Source organism: Bos mutus, chromosome 9 (assembly GCF_027580195.1).
Source record: "Bos mutus isolate GX-2022 chromosome 9, NWIPB_WYAK_1.1, whole genome shotgun sequence".
In the NCBI taxonomy this organism is placed as follows: Eukaryota; Metazoa; Chordata; class Mammalia; order Artiodactyla; family Bovidae; genus Bos; species Bos mutus.
This window is the reverse complement of record NC_091625.1, coordinates 34,787,534-34,809,545: the sequence shown is the minus strand read 5'-3', so window position 1 is coordinate 34,809,545 and position 22,012 is coordinate 34,787,534. Positions and strand designations below refer to the sequence as shown.

At 39.1% G+C, this 22,012-nt stretch overlaps 1 protein-coding gene across 1 annotated transcript in view; it reads right to left on the bottom strand.

Annotated features, from left to right (window-relative positions):
- Nucleotides 1-5,931: 5,931 nt before the first annotated feature.
- The window catches only part of FRK (fyn related Src family tyrosine kinase), a 102,154-nt gene continuing 86,073 nt past the window's right edge, over nt 5,932-22,012 (bottom strand). The window contains exons 5-8 of the mRNA XM_005907401.3: nt 19,352-19,510; nt 10,541-10,722; nt 8,706-8,871; nt 5,932-8,326 (exon numbers count right to left, since the gene is read on the bottom strand). Of these exons, the coding sequence (XP_005907463.1) occupies nt 8,118-8,326; nt 8,706-8,871; nt 10,541-10,722; nt 19,352-19,510 (716 nt within the window). The 3' untranslated portion in view covers nt 5,932-8,117. The remainder of the gene's footprint in view (nt 8,327-8,705; nt 8,872-10,540; nt 10,723-19,351; nt 19,511-22,012) is intronic.

Genomic DNA, 22,012 nt, shown 5'->3' with positions numbered 1-22,012 from the left:
CCAATACTGTCATTCCCACTGCCACAGCTACAAACTACATAAGAGCTGGTAGTTTTTCCATTTGCTTGGGTTTCTGAGAAAGGTGGCATAAAGCAGCTAGCCTGCTATAAATATGTGGCATAAAAAAAGACCATATTCCCAAGGTTCACAGATGTACTTTACCCATCACACAAATATAAATTCTTTTACTATAATCAACTGAGGAAATATTTTACTTGCTATGAAATAAATTAGTGAATTCACAACCAACTTGAACTCTGAAACAGCAAAATCAACTTTAAAAGTCAAGTTAAAATCCTTAATTTTAAATAACTAGCATAATAAACAAATCCAGTACGAATGAAGATAGAACACTTAGGGTAAAATATATTTTTAAGAAAACCCTTTGCTTTAGTATTTTGAAGAACACAATTAATTTTTTTAATTTAATACTTGCACATGTATGCATCTGAATGCAGAGTTCCAAAGACTAGTAAGGAGAGATAAGATAGCCTTCCTAAGTGAACAGTGCAAAGAAATAAAGGAAAACAATAGAATGGGAAAGACTAGAGATCTCTTCAAGAAAATTAGAGATATCAAGGGAACGTTTCATGCAAAGACAGGCACAATAAACCACAGAAACGATATGGACCTAACAGAAGCAGAAGATATTAAGAAGAGGTGGCAAGAATGCACAGAAGAGCTATACAAAAAAGATCTCAATGGCCCATATAACCATGATGGTGTGATCATTCACCTAGAATCAGACATCCTGGATTGTGAATTCAAATGGGCCTTAGGAAGCATCACTACAAACAAAGCTAGTGGAGGTTATAGAATTCCAGCTGAACTATTTCAAATCATAAAAGATGATGCTGTTAAAGTGCTGTACTCAATATGCCAGCAAATTCAGAAAACTCCAGCCAAAGGACTAGAAAAGGTCAGTTCTCAATCCAATCCCAAACAAGGGCAATACCAAAAAATGTTCAAACTACTGCACAATTGCATTCATTTAACATGCTAACAAGGTAGTGCTCAAAATCCTCCAAGCTAGACTTTAATAGTACATGAACAGAGAACTTCCAGATGTTCAAGCTGTATTTAGAAAAGACAGACGAACCAGAGACCAAATTGCCAACATCCATGGGGTCATAGAAAAAACTAGAGAATTCCAGAAAAACATCTACTTCTGCTTCATTGACTACACTAAAGCCTTTGACTGTGTGGATTACAATGAACTGTGGAAAATTCTTAAAAAGATGGGAATATCAGACCACCTTATCTGCCTCCTGAGAATCTAGTATACAAGTCAAGAAGCAACAGTTAGAACTGAACATGGAACAATGGATTCATTAAAAATTTGGAAAGGAGTGTGTCAAGGCTGTATATTGTCACCCTGTTTATTTAATTTATATGCAGAGAACATCATGTGAAATGCCGGACTGGATGAATCACAAGCTGGAATCAACACTGCCGGGAGAAATATCGATAACCTCAGATATGCAGATGACACCACCCTTATGGCAGAAAGTGAAGAGGACGAAGAGAACCTCTTGATAAAGGTGAAAGGAGAGTGAAAAAGCAGGCTTAAAACAACATTCAGAAAACTAAAATTATGGCATCTGGTCCCATCACTTCATGGCAAATAGATAGGGAAACAATAGAAACAGTGAGAGACTTTATTTTCTTGGGCTCCAAAATCACTGCAGATGGTTACTGCAGCCATGAAATTAAAAGATACTTGCTCCTTGGAAGAAAGCTATGACAAACATATTAAGACAGCGTATTAAAAAGCAGAGACATTACTTTGCCGATGAAGCTGCATCTAGTCAAAGCTATGGTTTTTCCAGTAGTCATGTATGGATGTGAGAGTTGGACCATAAAGAAGGCTGAGCACTGAAGAATTGATCCTTTGGAACTGTAGTGTTGGAGAAGACTCTTGAGAGTCCGTTAGACAGCAAGGAGATCAAAGCAGTTAATCCTAAAGGAAATCAGTCCTGAATATTCATTGGAAGGACCGAAGCTCCAAAACTTTGGCCACCTGATTCGAAGAGCCGATTCATTGGAAAAGACCCTGATGCTGGGAAAGATAGAAGGCAGGAGGAGAAGGGGATGACATAGGATGTCATGGTTGGACGGCATCACTCACTCAGTGGACAGGAGTTTGAGCAAGCTCTGGGAGATGGTGAAGGACAGGGAAACCTGGTGTGCTGCAGTTCATGGGGTCGCAAAGAATCAGACACCACTGAGCAACTGAACAGCAAGTAATAGCTTTATAACAAGTGGTACAATTAAAAGAGGTATTTTTTAACCTTTTATTACACAGATAAGTTACAGAGATGTGTAATATATTCACAAGTAATTGTACAACATAAATATTATTAAAGGGTACACTATAGAAATACACATTTTTAGAGAAAAAAATCTCACTGAGATACCTTTAAAATATACTAACCTGGCTAATCTGCTTTGCTTCCCACTTTCTGAATCTATAATTAAATGTAGATTTTGAAAAACGACTGAAAGCTAAGATATATTTTATTCTGCAATTGTGTGGACCATAAAAATTAAATCTAATTTGGCTAATATCAACCAACTTTTTCCTTTACAATTAATACAATTAAAGCCTCTATTCTAAAATTTCAATAAATTATTACTAGACGATGTTTAGATCCTTCCAAACCAAGCAATTTTAGTTGTTTTTAACCACTTCACCCTAACATACAATTCCATGATTCCTATGTTATTTGATTTGAATCTCCTGCATAGCAATACATATAACTAGATGGTTAAGGCATGTTCAAGATTTGCTACCCTTTTCTGGAAGAGTTGACTACTTTCTACGAGGATGAAAAAGATGTTACACTGAAGTCTGTTGCTTTAGACGACTAATAGATTAACTACCCAAGCAAGAAAAGTAAAAGGAAATAATTGGGTGTCTCTTTCCTTATGACTTAATCTTATAACTTCTATATAGATAGTATCACCTGAGTGCAGACTGAAGCTAAACTAGTTAAAGTTCTGAGATTCAACATTTGTACATTATTTTTATTCTCCAGCTCATTTCTAAATGTCATAAATAATCTAAGAGTTTTACCATCAGTTCCTTAATATAAAAAAAGCAAATCTGAAGGTGTTTAATAGGGCAATGTAGGCAGTAAAAGGATGATACAGTGAAAATTAAAATATTTCTGGGGTCATGGATTTAAAAGATTTCTAAGTATTCTCCATCAAACCTCCCACCTTTTTTCTTTTAGCCCATTCCATGGAATTTGGGGATTATGTTGAAGACTGTAGACCAAAACTCTGTAATGAGCCAGGAAATACAAAAACTGAATATTTCCAGATGAACTCACTGGCAATTCCACTCCCCATGTATAAAAGCCTCATTTGCTTTTTTTTTTTTAAGTGGCCTTTCACACAATCTGAATAAGTATCCAAATTATCGCCATTGTAGTTCACATATCTTTGTGAAGAGTCCTGAAAAGTCACCAGAAAACACACTACCAACCAGACCATTTGGACCAGAAACCACATGCTCGAGTTCACGAAAAACAGGATTGCAGATTGGGCATATGCTTGGCAAAGCTACGGATCACCAGCTGAGCCTTGCTTCCTCTAGGAAACACCAGCTGGGTGACAGCCGGCATCCTTCCAAGGGCAGCGGTTCCCATTGGGCCACCAGAGAATGGAAAGAGCTTGGGCCCCTATAGTTCAGTCATCTGTGCAGGCACCATGCGGACGCACATTGTGAGCAAAATACGCGAGCTGATGTGGCCGGCCTGATATTTCCCCATGGCTTGTTCTTTGGTGTCCTTTAAGACGACCCGTTGCGCAGCCCAGTTTGCAGATTTCTGGTCACTTAGATTTATGCCTCTTTTGACCTTAGACAACATAAAGCTATTTCCTTCATAACCTTCTTAAGAGAGGCTTATTGGAATTTTGAGGGTTTTTTCTATTTTAAAAATCCTTAGATTTTTGTCAACAGAGATTTGAAATACCACATGAAATTATGTACTCACATCCCTCACCACCACCTCCAAATAACTGAATTACATAAATAAAACATTACATAGAAAATGCTTTGCTTCAATTTATGGGAGGTAAATTTAACAAGAGCTGGCTCATTGTAGGAGAATTAAACTTATCTTTACCTGATCCTTTTATTTTATACAGGAAAAGAACTTTATATCAGTTTAAAAATCTATTCCTGCTTCTCATAACTGAATCTATTATTTTTCTCCATGATCCATCAGGTAAAAACAAGAATAATAGATTGGTTTGACAGAAACTTGAACATAAATGTCTCCAAGAATCAAAAGTGTTAAGTCAAAGGGTTTCAGGTAGTATAAAAACAAGAAAGGATAACCTTCTTTTTACATTTCAAAATCAGACCTTACGAAAAAATTTATTGTTATTAGCTACTACAAAAAGAAAATGATATAGTAGTTGAATTTTCAAAATGAAATGGGAATATTTTAATTCATTTCTGTATATGTTCAATCAGGATTGAACTCCTAGAAATAAGCTCAAAGAAAATGAGCTATTTTCTTTTAATTTCTAATAACTGGTTATTTATAATTTGCTCTTTGCATTAGACTCTTTGACTTTAAGTAACTGAAGTTGCCTTCAGTTCAGTTCAGTTCAGTCGCTCAGTCGTGTCCGACTCTTTGCGACCCCGTGAATCACTGCACGCCAGGCCTCCCTGTCCATCACTAACTCCCAGAGTTCACCCAGACTCACATCCATCGAGTCAGTGATGCCATCCAGCCATCTCATCCTCTGTCATCCCCTTCTCCTCCTGCCCCCAATCCCTCCCAGCATCAGGGTCTTTTCCAATGAGTCAACTCTTCACATGAGGTGGTCAAAGTACTGGAGTTTCAGCTTTAGCATCATTCCTTCCAAAGAAATCCCAGGGCTGATCTCCTTCAGAATGGACTGACTGGATCTCCTTGCAGTCCAAGGGACTCTCAAGAGTCTTCTCCAACACCACAGTTCAAAAGCATCAATTCTTCAGCACTCAGCCTTCTTCACAGTCCAACTCTTACATCCATACATGACCACAGGAAAAACCATAGCCTTGACTAGACGAACCTTTGTTGGCAAAGTAATGTCTCTGCTTTTGAATATACATAGTCAAATAATTAGAAAGATTAGTGTTGACCTTCCCTTACAAATATTTGCTATTCAATAATCCTTGTGGCTCAAACCTTAAAGAATCTGCCTGCAATGCGGAAGACCAGGGTTCAACCCCTGAGTCGGGAAAATCCCCTGAAGAAGGGCATGGCAACCCACTCCAGTATTCTTTCCTGGAGAATTCTACAGACCGAGGAGCCTGGCAGGCTACAGTCCATGGGATTGCAAAGAGTCAGACACCAATGAGCAACTAACACACACATACTCACACACACACACATAAAGGAACCAAATGACTCTATAATTGTTAGCTCCACATGGCCCATTTTAGTTTCAAAAAGTTTAAGTGTATATACACACACACTATTATATGTATATTGCATAGCTACTTTATTCTAGGGGACTTTCTTCTTAACGGACACCTACCCAGGCTTCTCTAATTTTATTCAGATAAGCCAGCCTCCCAGCCTATCTCCAGAAAAGGTACCCATATTCCCAGCTTCAGTGGCAGAACATATTCTGAAAAAAAAGCAAAAGTGTTAGTCGCTCAGTTGTGTCTGACTCTTTGTGACCCCACGGACTTTAGCCCACCAGGCTCCTCTGTCCATGAAATTCTCCAGGCAAGAATACTGGAGTCGATAGCCATTTCCTTCTCCAGGGGATCTTCCTGACCCAGGGATTGAACCCAGATCTCCTGCATTGCAGGTGGATTCTTTACCATCTGAACCACCAGGGAAGCCTAGAACTTATTCTAAGTCAGCACAAAACAGTCTATTATTGGTCTAGGGCTGGGCATATGACCCCAACTTGCCTTAAAAGAAAAAGAATGATTTTTATACAAGCTGAAAATGCAAAGACAGAGACTTCCCATTTTTCTTGCTGGATGGAGAAAAGGCAACCCCAGTTGGCTCTGATGGCCGTCTATGATCATAGGAATGAGAACAATGCTGATGGCAGAGGGAAGGTTGGGAAAGGGCTTCAATCTTTGTTAACACCATTGATGGGATTCCCAGGTGGCCACTGGTAAAGAATCCACCTGCCAGTGCAGGAGCTGCAGGTTGGATCTCTGGGTCGGGAAGATGCCCCAGAGAAGGAAATGGCAACCCACTCCAGTGCTCTTGCCTGGGAAATCCCATAGACAGAGGAGACTAGCAGGCTACAGTCCATGGGGCCTCAAAAGAGTTGGACAACAAGAGCATCACTGAATTGCTAATGGTATTGTTCATGAAACCCTGTCTCCTTTGTTAAATAACAAAAATGCAACTGAGTAAATTTAAAGATCAAATTGGCTTTATTCAGTGATTCTTGAATCAAGACCACATCTCATTTAACAAATAGAAAACAGGTAGGCCATGCCATAGAAAAGGAAGGACTTTTAAAAACAGAAAAGAGAGTGGGCAAAGGAAGTTATTAGCCAAGAATGCATTGTTTTGGACAAGGTTGTCCTCCTAAGTGGGATGGAAGGGGTCTATCAGGAAGATTACCTCCCTCGTGCTGGCCCAGTGATTCCAGGTTGACTGGTTGGTTAAAGGTTACATTCTTGGGAGAGGCTGAAACTGCAATTAGGTTAAGTGTTAAGTCTAGGTTTGCTGACATGGGGCTTAGCACGAGTGACTCCCTATCCGGGGCCTGTTATCTCCTTTTTAACCACTTCTGTCTTCCAATTAGAGAGTTACAGATTTACTTAGTGCTTAATCTACTTTGTGTTGGGGCTTCTGTAACTGCTTAGAAATGCTCTTCCTTCCCTTTAAAGAAAGAAGAGAGAATATACTCAAAATATTCTCAATGTACTCAAAATTTTCTTATTGTTTCATTCATATTGCTTTACATTAGAAGATCTTTAAATATATATTTTTATTTGAAACCTTCTTTGAGGACTCTCTACACTTATCTAATGAGGCACAAAACTTGATAAACCAACTGCTTAAAAGAAAAAAGATTCTTGCAAAGGTTAATTAAAACTCAAGATGAGTAAAAACTCATTTTGGCCTAACCAGACAAAAAATACAGTTTTAAAACCAAGGTTATGAAACCTTATTATTCCTGATTCTTACTCTCTAGATCTGAAGCAGAATTTGACCTGTTTTGTAGTCAGTTTGAAAATCTGGCCTATATACCAAAGGTACATTTTTTTTAATTATTCAGAAATCCTAGGTCATAAAACAATCCTACTGATCTCCTCTCATTTTCCTGAACTATCTTGATACTTATTTCTCAGATCTTACAGGCTATTACATGTTTCTTGCATATTTCCATAGATAATAAGTCATCAGCTTTGCAATCTGATTCTTAACATTAAGAGACTAAAACTAATGTAGATGAATCTCAGATGACACACATCGAGGTATAGAAAAATTCCATCATTTCCTTCTACAAAATGAGGGAGATTTTAATTCTTTTTCTCAACAGCTGCTTCATTTTTTTATGCATAGAAAAAAATATGTGCAATTACTCCAAGTACAATCAAGTCATTTAACATGGCTTTGCCATCATTGTAGTTACAGGATATTTTAAATGAGAAAAAAAAAATCTCAAAGCACAGGTCCTGCTGTGCAGCAAAGCAATCAAATTCCTTCATAACAACAGTCTGATGGGATTCAGCAATCCAAGGAATAATGAATAACCACTTTAATCAGTAAACAGGAAAATGCTACAACAGTCACTGAGTAAAAATTGACTATCATCTCTTGATCCTCTTGATCGGCATTTCAAACAATAAATAGAAATGTATGTCTCTTTTAAAAAGAAAAATAACTCTGTTTAGTACGTTTGATTTGGCCAGGCAGTGGGGAGATGATATTTCATCTTAGACTGTCCTTCAGTATTGCCCAGTTGGTAAAATGCACATTTAATCTTTTTTATAGCATATGGCCAAATTTACCTTATCACTTGAATATGTGAAGAGAAATTCATTTTTACAGTTGGTTAATATGATTGTATTGCTGAACTGATTATTCGGTTTTATTGCTGCTTCATTATTTGTTCTTCCTCTTCAGTGTTCCTCATAGAAAGTTATTTGTATCCGAATATGAAGACTCTGTTACAAAATAATCCTCAAATTTCCAGTGCAGTGTTTCAAATGTTGGCCGGTCCTTAGGCTCTGCATTCCAGCACTCCAACATGATATTGTAGAATTGCAATGGACAGTTAGATGGTTGAGGGAGTCTATAGTTTTGACCCAACATCTGGATTACCTGAGCACCTGTCATACCTAAAACATATACAATGGAACCAACAAAAAACAAATTGAAAATCAGAGTCTTAAATCCACAGATACTGATACCCTAGAGGACAAAGCAAATTGACTTCCTCGGAGAAACTGTGAAGTCCACCATTCGCTTCCCAGGCTGTCAAGACTAAATGCTGCAGCAAGTACTGTCTATAAGACTGCAATTCAAGAGCAAAGGATAAGGAGGCAATAAAGCACCTCATTAATGCAAATCATTATCATCAAATTTTATCTATTATGCTCCCACAGGCGCATGGTGTGGTCAGCCTCATAACTCTGCCCTCTAAGTCTGGGCAAAGCAGTTAAAGTCACACCTAAGTAAGTGACCTACAGCAGAAAGGCCCACTTTAGAATTACTCACCACTATAAGGCATTTTGCCATAAGTAATGATTTCATAAAGAAGGATTCCAAATGACCACACATCGGACTTAATGCTGAATTTATTAGTACGAATGGCTTCAGGCGCAGTCCACTTCACCGGCAGCTTTATTTCATGTTTAGATTCATAGATGTCTTCATTCTCTACCTGTTAATGCATTAAGGAATCAAGCCAAGTTAAAGTGGTATTTTTTTTGGCCACCCTCATTCATCTGTAATCTACTTCTCATTAAAATATAGAGGGAAAAGATTCAAAATGAGTTTAGTTCAGGTGATAAGTACAGCAGCAAATTAGTCATTAATGAAACATTATTTGAGAGCCTGAAGTGAAAGTGTTAGTGACTCAGTCCTATCTGACTCTTTGTAGTGCCCTGGCTCCTCTGTCCATGAAATTCTCCAGGCAAGAATACTGGAGTGGGTAGCGATTCCTTTATCCAGGAGGTCTTCCTGACCCAGGGATCAAATCTCCATCTCTTGCGTTGCAGTCAGATTCTTTACCATCTGAGCCACCAAGGAAGCCCTATTTGAGAGCCTGTGTATGCGTGCTAAGTTGCTTCAGTCATGTCTGACTTGCAGTTGGCTGGACTGTAGCCCACCAGGCTCCTCTGTCCATGGGATTCTCCAGCAAATAACACTAGAGTGCGTTGCCATGCCCTCCTCCAGGGGATCTTCCCAACCCAGCGATGGAAACCAAGACTCCTGTGGCCCCTGCATTGCAGGTGGGTTCTTTATTGCTGAGCCAGTGGGGAAGCCCTTTGAGATCCTACTATGTGCTAAAAGTAGTACTGGAAGGAGCATTATATTACATACGGGAAATTCGTCTGTGATGACACGGGTTTTATACCTGGTCTTTAACAAACTAAAAAAAGTGAAAACAAAGCCTTTTTTTTTTTTTTTACTGCTGGTATTGAAGAGCCACTGACTTTGAGAATTACCATATAACCATTTTCTAATACTGAAATGTAGGATCCAAATGATTTAAATTACTATATCAACTCACTGGGGATCTAATTAATTTACAAAGAGGAAAGACAACTTCATAAAATCAAAAGAGAATCATATACTTGTGTTTCATGCTCCACACTCATATTTTAGGATATAATGCAGAAATAAATATTTAAATTCAGAGAAAAACAGCTAATACTACACTTTCCATATCAGTGTCTTCTGGCCTGATGTCACAAAATTGAGGGAGGTAGGGGAAGGCAGTATTTTAAAAACCAATGATTGCTGTAGAGTTCTGGCAGCATGCATATTAGTCTGGCACAAAGTGAACAGCAATACATACAGTGGCTATACAAAGTGTGCTGCTTATAAATAAACAAAGGCAGACAGAGGCTATCGTTGTTTAGTCGCTAAGTCATGTCCAACTCTTCTGAGATCCCATGGATTATAGCCCACCAAGCGCTCTGTCCATGGGATTTTCCAGGCAAGAATAGTGAAGTGGCTTGCCATTTCCTTCTCCAGAGGATCTTCTCGACCCAGGGATTGAGCCCACCTCTCCTGCATTGCAGGCAGAGTCTTTACCACTGAGCTACCAGAGACTGATATGAAAAACTGATCATTAATTCAACCACAAACTTAATTACATACTTTCCCATGTGGTTGGTCATTGTTTTCTCTGTTTCTTTCAAATTGATGAAGAAACAGAAATAGAAGGTAGTTTTGTCTGTAGGGCCTTGGTATCCTGACAGGATCTATGGACCATAGGACTCTCAGAAATATTGTGGAAAAAAAAACAGCAGGAATACTACTAGTCTCCTGGCCTGTGAGCCTTTTGACTCATTACCAACTAATTAAAACAAAGCCAAATCCACCTTAAAAACTCTGGCAAGTCCAAAATCTGCCACTTTGTAGATATTATGTTCCCCAACAAGGACATTTCTGGCAGCCAAATCTCTATGAATATAGTTCTGGGATTCCAAATAGGCCATTCCAGAGGCAACCTGGGCTGCCATGTCTACCTGCTGCGTCAGATGGATTTTTGATCCAGCATCATCTAGGCAAAAAGAGAAAATAAGAGGTTCAATTTGGAGAATATTTGAAATATTGAAGCAAATTCTAAGAATTCTGATGACTGAGCTCTCAGTGGGATTAAGTGCCATAGCACTGATCTGTTGAGAAAATAAATATAATCAGTACAAACCATCCTATTTGCTGTGAAGGGTTAATGAGGCAACAATTTTCAGAGTTCAAACACATTTCAAAGCTGAGTCCCTCCCTTCCCTAAATGAACATTACTGAGAGAAAGGAGCAAAAGTACCACATTATCCAAACACAGCTATAAATATCTGAAAGAGTCCAGCTATTGCCATTTTGAATACCACATGTCACTGACTCATCTCTTCCTGGAAATTAATTGGTTGCCTCTGGATTTCCTTCATTGTATAGTTTGCTTTAGTCTTTGAACCTAAAAATAATGCTAATTTGCATGGTTGAGCCAATGAAAAGGTCTCATTCTTCCATCATATTGTTCTTAAAAACTAGCTCACAAAAAAATGAAGGCTCTATATGTGTAGTTATAAACTGTGTATATTACATTTGTACTCCATCAAGTTTGATGCATGTGTTAAAGTTTCTTTCTTAGTCTGTTATTCTTAGAATAGGTTGCTCGTCTCTCCAGGCATGGTATACCTTTCATAGACATAGTTTCTCCTACTGCTGATTCTGCATAATGAAGTATAGGAAATTTATATAGTAGAGCCAGTCTGATAATTACAGAGAGATTAGTGTTATCTTATGATGACTTTGTGAAACAGTGTCAGCCATCCCTGGATAGTTGAGATGCTATACTGTTAATATATACCTTCAAATTTTTGGAGAATTGAAATTGTCTCACATAAATCCAAACTATCATTATCCTTGTCTGAATAAGCCAAACATTACCAAAAATGCATTGAATTTATGGTCAAGAGTCTTACACACAACTCCTGACTTTAGAGGTAATTACAGTATAAGAGGGGGAACACTGGTTTGAAGCTAGAGTGCCAGCTTTGAATCAGGGCTCCACCTTAGATTTCTTCCTGACTTTGGGCAAGCTGCTTAATACTCCTGTGCCTCAATTTCCCCATATATACAGCAATAATTACCATTACCTCATGGTGTGCTTAGTCGCTCAGTCGTCTCCGACTCTTTGTGACCCCATGGACTGTAGCCCGCCAGGCTCCTCTGTCCATGGGGATTCTCCAGGCAAGAATACTGGAGTGGGTTGCCATGACCTGCTCCAGGGGATCTCCCCAAGCCAGGGGTCAAACCCAGATCTTCCAGATTGCAGGTGGATTCTTTACCATCTGAGCCACCAGGGAAGCCCTTACCTCATGGGATTAGTTGTTAAAAGAGAATTAAAATGAGTTAATACACATAAAGCACTTAAAATAGTACTTGACATAGGAAGAACACAGTAAAGTCTACCTGTTCTTATTAGCTATCATTGCTGCTGCCTTATCAGAATTAAACAGTTTAAGATCTGTGAAACTAGAGATGCATGTGGATTACCCAAGTGGAAATGTCTAAAAGAAGACAAGCATATGGTTTGGAAGCTCAAAGGAAAGCATGTAGCTAGAGATATGGATTTAAGGGTCATGTTTATGGGTGGAAGTTAAACATTAAAAGTTGCTGAGATTGCTACAAGGTGATAGAATCATGAGAAAGGCCAACATTTACAGTGGGCATAGAAAAATAAACCTGCAAGAAAACTGAGAGGAATCAGCCTACAGAACAAGAGAAGAACCAGAAGGGAACATCCTAACAGTCAAAAGTTTGAGAAGAGAAAGTCACCACTAGTGTCAAATAAATCCAGCAAGATAAGAGCTAAAAAGCATTTCTTAAATATAGCAATTAATAAGTCATTGGAGACACTAGTGACAGGAAGAAAATCCCACTGGAGATGGGGTATAAAGGGTGAAGGGCTGAATGGGAATTGAGGACATGGAGATAGCAAGAAGAGAAATCAATTTCCAAAAGCCTAATTAAGACAGGGAAATAACAACGCTAGCAGAGGAAAATGAAGTCAAGGAAGAGAGAGCAATTATCCTGAAGTTTATGATAGTGAGGGATTGTCATTGATAAGGTACTAGAGCAGTTTCTGGAATGCTGAGTATCTTATTCTTGATTTGCATATCAGCTGCATAGTTGTTTATTTGCTCACTTTACAATTACATGATAAATATATATGTAGAAAGGGCATAAATCATACATGTTCCATTCTACATGTCTGTCATCTTTTATAATTAAGAAAACGAAATTAAATAGAGTCAAGGAAAGTTTTCAAATGAGAAAGACCTAAGCATTGTGTGTGTGTGTTTAATACAGCAGTGTATTTAAATAGGACTTGAGTAATATTGATTTATGCCAAAGCCTTTGACTGTGTGGATCACAATAAACTGTGGAAAATTCTTCAAGAGATGGGAATACCAGACCACCTGACCTGCCTCTTGAGAAACCTATATGCAGGTCAGGAAGCAACAGTTAGAACTGGACATGGAACAACAGACTGGTTCCAAACAGGAAAAGGAGCACGTCAAGGCTGTGTATGGTCACCCTGCTTATTTAACTTCTATGCAGAGTACATCATGAGAAACGCTGGGCTGGAAGAAGCACAAGCTGGAATCAAGATTGCCGGGAGAAATCTCAATAACCTCAGATATGCAGATGACACCACCCTTATGGCAGAAAGTGAAGAGGAACTCAAAAGCCTCTTGATGAAAGTGAAAGAGGAGAGTGAAAAGTTGGCTTAAAGCTCAACATTCAGAAAATGAAGATCATGGCATCTGGTCCCATCACTTCTTGGGAAATAGATGGGGAAACAGTGGAAACAGTGTCAGACTTTATTTTGGGGGGCTCCAAAATCACTACAGATGGTGACTGCAGCCATGAAATTAAAAGGCGCTTACTCCCTGGAAGAAAAGTTATGACCAACCTAGATAGCATATTGAAAAGCAGAGATATTACTTTGCCAACAAAGGTCCATCTGGTCAAGGCTATGGTTTTTCCAATGGTCATGTATGGATGTGAGAGTTGGACTGTGAAGAAAGCTGAGCGCTGAAGAATTGATGCTTTTGAACTGTGGTGTTGGAGAAGACTCTTGAGAGTCCCTTGGACTGCAAGGAGATCCAACCAGTCCATTCTGAAGGAGATCAGCCCTGGGATTTCTTTGGAAGGAATGATGCTAAAGCTGAAACTCCAGTACTTTGGCCACCTCATGCGAAGAGTTGACTTATTGGAAAAGACCCTGATTCTGGGAGGGATTGGGGGCAGGAGGAGAAGGGGATGACAGAGGATGAGATGGCTGGATGGCATCACTGACTCAATGGACATGAGTCTGAGTGAACTGGAGTTGGTGATGGACAGGGAAGCCTGGCGTGCTGCAATTCATGGGGTCGCAAAGAGTCGGACACGACTGAGCGACTGAACTGAACTGATGACAAACTTAAAGCTAACATCATACTCAATAGTGAAAAGCAGAAAGTTTTTCCTCTAAGGTCCAGAATAAGGTAAGATGCCCACTCTCACCACTTCTATTTAACACAGTATTGGAAGTCCACACCAGAGCAATCAACAAGGAAAGAAAGAAACTGGAAGAGAAGCAGTAAAACGTTAACTATTGGCAGATGACGTGACACTGTATACAGAAAATCTTAAAGACCCCATCAAAAATACTCCTAGAGCTAATAAATAAATTCAGTAAAATTTTAGGATACAAAATTAATATACATAAATCTGTTACATGTCTATACATTAATAATGAACTATCAGAAAGAGAAGACAATAAAGCAATCCTGTTTACAAGCAAATAAAAAGACTGCAGCCTTGTGAGAAACCCTGAGCCAGGAGACCTGGCTCATCTGCACCTGGATTCCTGATTGCAAAAGCTGTGAGGAAATAAATGTTTGCTGCTTTAAGCTACTAAGTTTTGGGGTAATTTGTTGTGCAGCAATAGATAGAAGTTTGATATCCGGAAAATATCAGTGCTATGTATACAATTTAAAACATGGACCATGGGGCTTCCCTAGTGACTCAGTGGTAAAGAATCCACCTGCCAATGCAGGAGACACGTACTTGATCCCTGATCCGGGAAGATTCCACATGCTACGGAGCAACTAATGTTGTGCTCCACAATAACTGAGGCTGTGCTCTGGAGCCTGGGAAGTAACAACCGCTGACACCTGCATTCCCTAGAGCCTGTGCTCTGCAACAAGAGAAGCCACAGCAATGAGAAGCCCTGCACAGCAACTAGTGAGTAGCCACTGGCCACAACTGGAGAAAAGCCTGGGCAGCAATGAAGACCCGGAACTGCCATAAATAAATAAAATTATTTTTTTAATGGATTATGGAGCCAGATTTCCTAGGTTTGAATTTTCACGCAACCATCTTGAATAAGTTACTATACTTAACCTCTCCATACCTCAATTTCTCCAACTGCTAAGTGGGGATGATGATGATAAGAATTCATGAGGTTGTTAGAAGAATGAACTAAATTAATGCTTGTGTATGACTTAGAAACATTGCTGTCACATAGTAAGTGCTATAAAGTTTTCTTTAAAGAAAAAAATTAAAAATATATGCTCCTCTCCTACCACCATCCCATATGGTTGATTTCCAGTAAGTCACCTCATCTAATACTCAGAGAAACTACAGGAAGTAGTTTGCCCTGTTTGATAGGGATTCCTGGGACTCAGAGGAACAAATAATATTTTTTTAATATTTTATTGATTGATTTTTGGCTGCCCCGAGTCTTCCTTGCCATGTGGGCTTTCTCTGGTTGCCTGCCATGAGCCGTGGCTACTCTCCAGCTGTGGTGCACAGGCTTCTCACTGCTGTGGCTTCCCTTGCTGGGGAGCGCAGGCTCTAGGATGCCTGGGCTCAGTAGTTGGGGCTCACAGGTTCCAGAGCACAGACTCAATACTTGTGGTGCAGGGGCTTAGCTGCATGTGGAATCCTCCCAACCAGGGATCGAACCCATGTCCCCTGCACTGGCGGGTGGATTCTTAACCACTGGACCATCGGGGTTGTCTTGTAATAAATTGCAGAGATTCAAATCCAGGATATGCTGGAGACTGAAATTTCATGACTCAAATTTATTCTATACTGCCTCTCTAAAATCCGCCTTACACTCCAGAGCACCCAAAAGTCAGGGGCGATGAAGAGACTTCCATTCATACAAACAGTAAATAGCTCTATAGTTTTGTTCAGTTAAAGGGTATCTCAGTCAAAACATCCCTGTCTGCATCAGTCCACTAGGTGGACTGTCCATGAGAATGATGAACTACATGCTGGAGCTCGATTCGTAGGAAAAGAAAATATACTGACATATACTAGATGCTCTACAAGTATTTATTGGAAAGCAAACAAGCCCAACTAAACTTAAAAAGATGCAGGTATTTATCCTCTTTAAGTTTCAATAAGAAATACCAGGCATCAATTACCCATAGTGCTAAAGTTTTTTGACAGGCTTCTCCCATTTTGGAGAAGTTTATTACAAAAAAAAAAAAATTCAGCCAAGCTTAGGGACTACAAAGATGGTTCTATAGAAAAATGTGTTATTTCAACTATCAAATACAACATCTAATCCTATTACAGTGGATATAAAAAGGTTTTCACTGACAGGCACAACAGTGAAGGAAATTGAGTAATACATTTCCTGCCCTGAAAGAGTGCAGTGGCCTAGGAAATGTGTACAACCTCAGAGCACACTTCTAATACAACAGCCATATGTCAAAACTGATATAAGGGTTCACAGACCTGCGACAATTTACATCTGCAGCAAGGAAATATTTTCATTATGTTCCATTACTCAAGAGCCTTTCAGCTTAATAATATTTATCATGATGGGCTGTTTAAGAGTGGAATATTCATTTTAAGACCACTTTGTTGAAATGAAACCCTCTTGATTGGGAAGGAATTGCCTGTAATGAACACACCTTCATTACTCCCCCTGGCTACTAAGAATCATGGCAAATGAAGGCCTTTGTCAACTCGACCCTGATGGCTCAACCCAGAAGACAACAGAGTTCATGCTCAACCCTGAGTAAAACACAATGGCCACAGAAATCCTCAATGTCAAAGGAGTCTGCAACATAATATAAGTGTACCTGGCATTCAAGCTGAATATCAAGAGTCTTAAAACAAGTGTAACCCCAAGTCTCAAATTAGGTTCACAATAGCCCCAACTTAATCTATTCATCATTTATTCATTCAATTAGTCAACACAGAGTTAGTGCACACCTTCTGTGCCCCTGACATTGTTCAAGCACTAAAACTGAGTTGTATTTTAGAAGAGACTAAAAATAAGCTATCTAAATAAATCATTAATTACAAAATGAGTAGGGGCTTCCCAGATGGCTCAGTGAGTAAAGAATCCACCTGCAATGCAGGAGACTTAGGAGATGCAGGTTTGATCCCTGGGTTGGGAAGATCCCCTAGAAGAGGGCATGGCAACCCACTCCAGTATTCTTGCCTGGAGAATCCCATGGACAGAGGAGCCTGGTGGGCTACAGTCCCTAGGGTTACACAGAGTCAGACACAATTGAAGAGACTTAGCACCCCAGCTACTGTGTTAAGAAGAAATGTAAGGGGTCAAGAACCTGAAGAGGGACATCAATTAGAAGGCTACTGCAGAATCCAGGAGAGGGTTGATGATGGTTTGCACTGGAGTAGCGGCGTTGAGAAGTGGTAAAATCCTGGATATGTTTCAAAAGCAAGCCAGTGGGATTTGCTGGTTGGTCTGACATAGGATGTGAGAGTAGAGAAGACTGAGATAGTAAGCCTGTGTGTTGGCATCATGAGAGAAGGAAAAACCTCAAGAGGGGCAGGTTACCGAGGATAATATCAGAGATTGGTTTTTGGACATGTTATTTTGAGATATCCAATAGACATATGTAATAGAAATGAGGGCTATTTATAAACTTTTGTTTTTTTCTTGCTCTTAAGCACTTTAGAGGGTTGTGCTCTCCTATCCCTTTGATTTGATTTAACCAAATAAACAGGGCACAGAAGTTACCTCTGTCACTCCTGGTCAGAAACTTTAACAGACAGAATGAGATTAGTCATATTTCCTACTCCTGACAAGGTGATCAACAGACCTGAGACATTAGCCAGTCTATTTTTCATATGTAGCATGAGCAAGAATAAATACTTGTGTCAAGCCTCTGGGATTTGCAGGAGTTCATTACTGCATTATACCCACATTATCCCACATCATCCAGACTGATACAGCATTCACATAGAGAAGTTATAAAGGCAGTTAGATTACGACTCTGAAGTAATGGAGGGATATGATTTGGGCAATTGGTAACACATAAGTGTTACTAAACAATAAGAGTGTTGAGATTAGCAAGGAATCTAGTGATGTTGCAAAAGAGTTTTGGAAAATCCCAAGATATCCAGAGGTAGGGGAGATGAGGGAAATCACATAAACTGAGAAAAACCAGAAAGAAAGAAAGGAGAAAAGGCCACTGGATGAAGTGTCCCAGTAGCCAAACGAAGGTAGTGGTTCCAGAAGGAGAGAGTATCCATTGAATTGAACACTGCTGTTAGTTTTGAGGACTGAGAATTGACGTTGCTGTTTAACAGCCTGAAGGCTTATCATTTGACAAAACATTTTTGTTAGAGATGACCTGAGATGGCTCCTGTACTTTTGTCCTTGGGGATAAGGCAAAAGGAGTCAGTGCTGAGGTTAGTCTCCCTATGGTGGGTAACACAATACTGTTAAATATGATATATTTATGCAAGGGAGCTAGGTATATTTTTGGTTTTTAACAGTTAGCAGGTCTTATGCTCTTTGTTCCTATCTAGTTTTGCAATTTAATATCACCAGCTTCACCAGTCACCCTGAAATAAGAAAATTCTATCTTTCTGACATCTTTGTTCTGTTTTTCTCACCTCCCTTTACCTCATACATTGTATCAGTCCCATTCTGGCATGTCAAGAAAGTATAGAAAATGCCTCTTCTTTAAGCATGAATTGTTCTCTCAGTACTTGATCTCCATTTCTTTGAACATCTCATTTTAATGCTTATAATATTGTTGTTTATTAAATTATTCATTTGTAATAAACACCAAAATTCTACAGCACCCTTAAGTCTTCTCAGACTACAGGAAGCAGATGTAAAAATAAGGTAATAGTATGTGTCTGCTTTTTAGCCTGAACATTCTAATGTTTTCTAGCAGTTGGAAGTATTTTAAATACCAACAAGCACAGTGTTGTCAAAAACTGGCAAAGACAAAAATGAGGGTAACTTTCCCTCCCTTCCCCGCAAACTATTCTATGTCTCCTAATTCTGGGCCATGGAAAATACTGCTCCATGACTGATATTGTTCAATTACTTACTGTAGGAAACAAAGCATCAGGCAAAACATCTACTCTTCAGTTTTCACATTGCGTTTAAGTACTCTGATATGTCTGTGGTGAACAGTTTGTTCTTCGACTACATAAACATTTTTCCTCCCTTTGAGTACACAGCATACAGCCTATTAAAGAGTAGTTGAGCAATTCAATGTTAAGACATTCATTGTCACAGATATGCCATAGTAAATATCCTCTGGGTTATAGAAGGCTTGCTAAATGACATTTATAGGATTCGCTAAACTAAATTCCTCTTTTTTTTTCCTTTCATTAAGTCTTCAGCTTACTTTGGAGATATTCTTGCAGACTTCCATGTCTCATCAACTCTGTAATAATATAAATTGGATCTTCTAAAGTGCAAACAGCATAAAGCTGGATAAGCTTTGGATGTCTTAGGTTCTTCATTATCTGTGCCTCCCTCAGGAAGTCATTTGGATCCATTGAACCTGAAACAAGAAGAGGGGGAAATCACTTTATGTTATTGAGGCATTCCTGTCCTCAGAGCAGCCTGGTGGGAATCACCGAGATTGCTTCCTGCCTCTCAGTAAAGTAAGAGCATTGGTGTCACAAATCTTCAGATTTATCAAGGAAGAGAATCAGTTCAACCAGGGCAACATAATAACTGGTGTGTTGGTGCATCAGGGCTGTGCAGCTTATGTATTATGACCTGTCGGTGAAGAGAGGTTGCTTCAGGTCCATATGAAAAATTAAGGAAAAAGGAGAGACTGACAGTCTAATTGATAAAACAAGGCAGGCATCTTAGGAACACAAAGAGAAGACATTCTATTAACATGAACGCTGGAAGACACTGAATGTTTAATCACTGCAGCGAGTTTTTCTGCCCAGGATCCAAAGACTAATCATTGCCCTGTCCTTGGGACCCACTGAGGGAAGAGCTGGATAACTATCCTAAAAAACAATGACATCTACCACATTTGTGTCTTTAATTCTGTAGGGACATAGAGTATAGGCCAAGCAGAAAACATTCATGGGCCCCTCCCACAAATTAATGTTTTTTTCACCACTTGAAACTGCATTCCACATTTTCTCATGTATTAATACCTCCACAGTTGGAGTTGTAATAGCTTGATAAGAGAGACATTGGAGCCTATTTTGAAGACTCATCTAAGTTAAATTGCATTTATATTGGCTCGACTCTGACTCACCATGCAGAGTGCCAAGTAGTTACAATCACATAGAATTTAAGAGAAAAAAGGCTACCTGGAGTTTACATTTCATTAGTCATTTTAAAATCTTTTATTTCTTATACAATATGATGTTTCAGACTCACTGATGTAATTGAAGGAATTCTGTCATTTCACCTCTCAGTATTCACTATAGATAGTGCAAACATTTTCAGTGATGCTCAGAGAGTCCATTTTGTTCCTTATTCTCTTGTTTTGAAGACTTCACAGCTACTATTTGAACCTCAAGCATGGGTAAGCTTTGACACTCCAAGCTAACACTCTGACTTGTTCATTAGTAAGGTTATTTATTAATAGCCTTATTAATGAAATGCAGGCTGTATTAATGAAATGCAGGCTATTTCACAGAGGCAATCTATCCTTTGGTATGCCATTTGAGACTCTAGAAGTTCACTACCCAGGCTCAATCAAGCCCTACCTCACTTTGTGATCTTAAACAAATTACCAAACATCTCTGAACTTCAGTTTCTTCATCTCTAAAACATGGCTAATAATTCCACTGACACCATAGAATCAGTGTCAGGGTAATATATTGTCTGGCACATATGTGTTCAATGAGTGTTGGCCATATTTGTACTATTATTAGCAATCACATTCTTAGGAAAACCAAACAGATCAACTATAAATATCTCTTCACTGACTAAGGAGAAGAGGCAAGGACTTACAGAGAAAGAATATGGGGAAATGGCCTATTCTCTTCTCCATCAATTTTTACTGAGCTCGCTTATTTCAGTTTTTACCACTGGTTTGCTCCACATAATCAAATAGGATTAAAGTCTTGAATCAAGACTTAATTTAAGACTGTGGCAAAATGGAGCTAAGAATAAAAGAGGCACCCACACCATAATAAGGGACCACTTAGGGTTGTTATAATTAGTTTGGCCTATGGTCAATTACATATATAGTGGTATCATGCCCCCACCCCCAAATAATCTGATTCATGAAGTTTCCAGTGAGAAACTTCATTCAGACAATTACGATCTTCATTCAGACAATTTATCTACAATACGTTTTTATGTTGATGCTTTGGGTGGTCATCAGATTCATGGAATACAGGCCACTTATGTATGTGTATGTTTTAGTTGCTCAGTTGTGTCCAACTCTTTGTGGCCCCGTGGACTACAGCCTGCCAGGCTTCTCCGTCCATGGAATTATCCAGGCAAGAATACTGGAGCGGGTTGCCATTCCCTTCTCCAGGGGATCTTCCCAACCCAGTGATCAAAACCAGGTTTCCTGCATGGCAGGCAGATTGATTACCATCTGAGCCACCAAGGAAGCTTAAATCATTGCCAAATCAGACCATCCACTAGAGCTGGAACTACAGCACATCAGGAGCCTCTGCAGGGGAAGCTTGACCAGCTGCACAGCAAGAGAGACCCAATCTCAACTCAGCTAGTAATGCAACATTAAATATTAATTTTTGCCTGTCAAAGCTACTGTGGGAGTTGATTTCAGGCTCGTCTTTATTGCATGGCAGTCTGCTAAGCAATAAATAGCTGAGAAGATTGATTAATGACCCCAGTGAAGTGAAGACATTTAAGCAATCACCAAAGCTGTTTGCTGCTATTACACTGTAAATCAATAATAATTATTCCTGTTGGAGAGAAAACTATCGTGGAGCTTTTTTTTAATAAAAGAAATCTAATTTTTTTGTTCTCTTTTGACCTGTGAAAGGCCTTCCTTAGAGAGTGATGTTAGGATGGATAGCTGGCTGTTTCTTTTTTGGAAAAAAAGATGATAAGA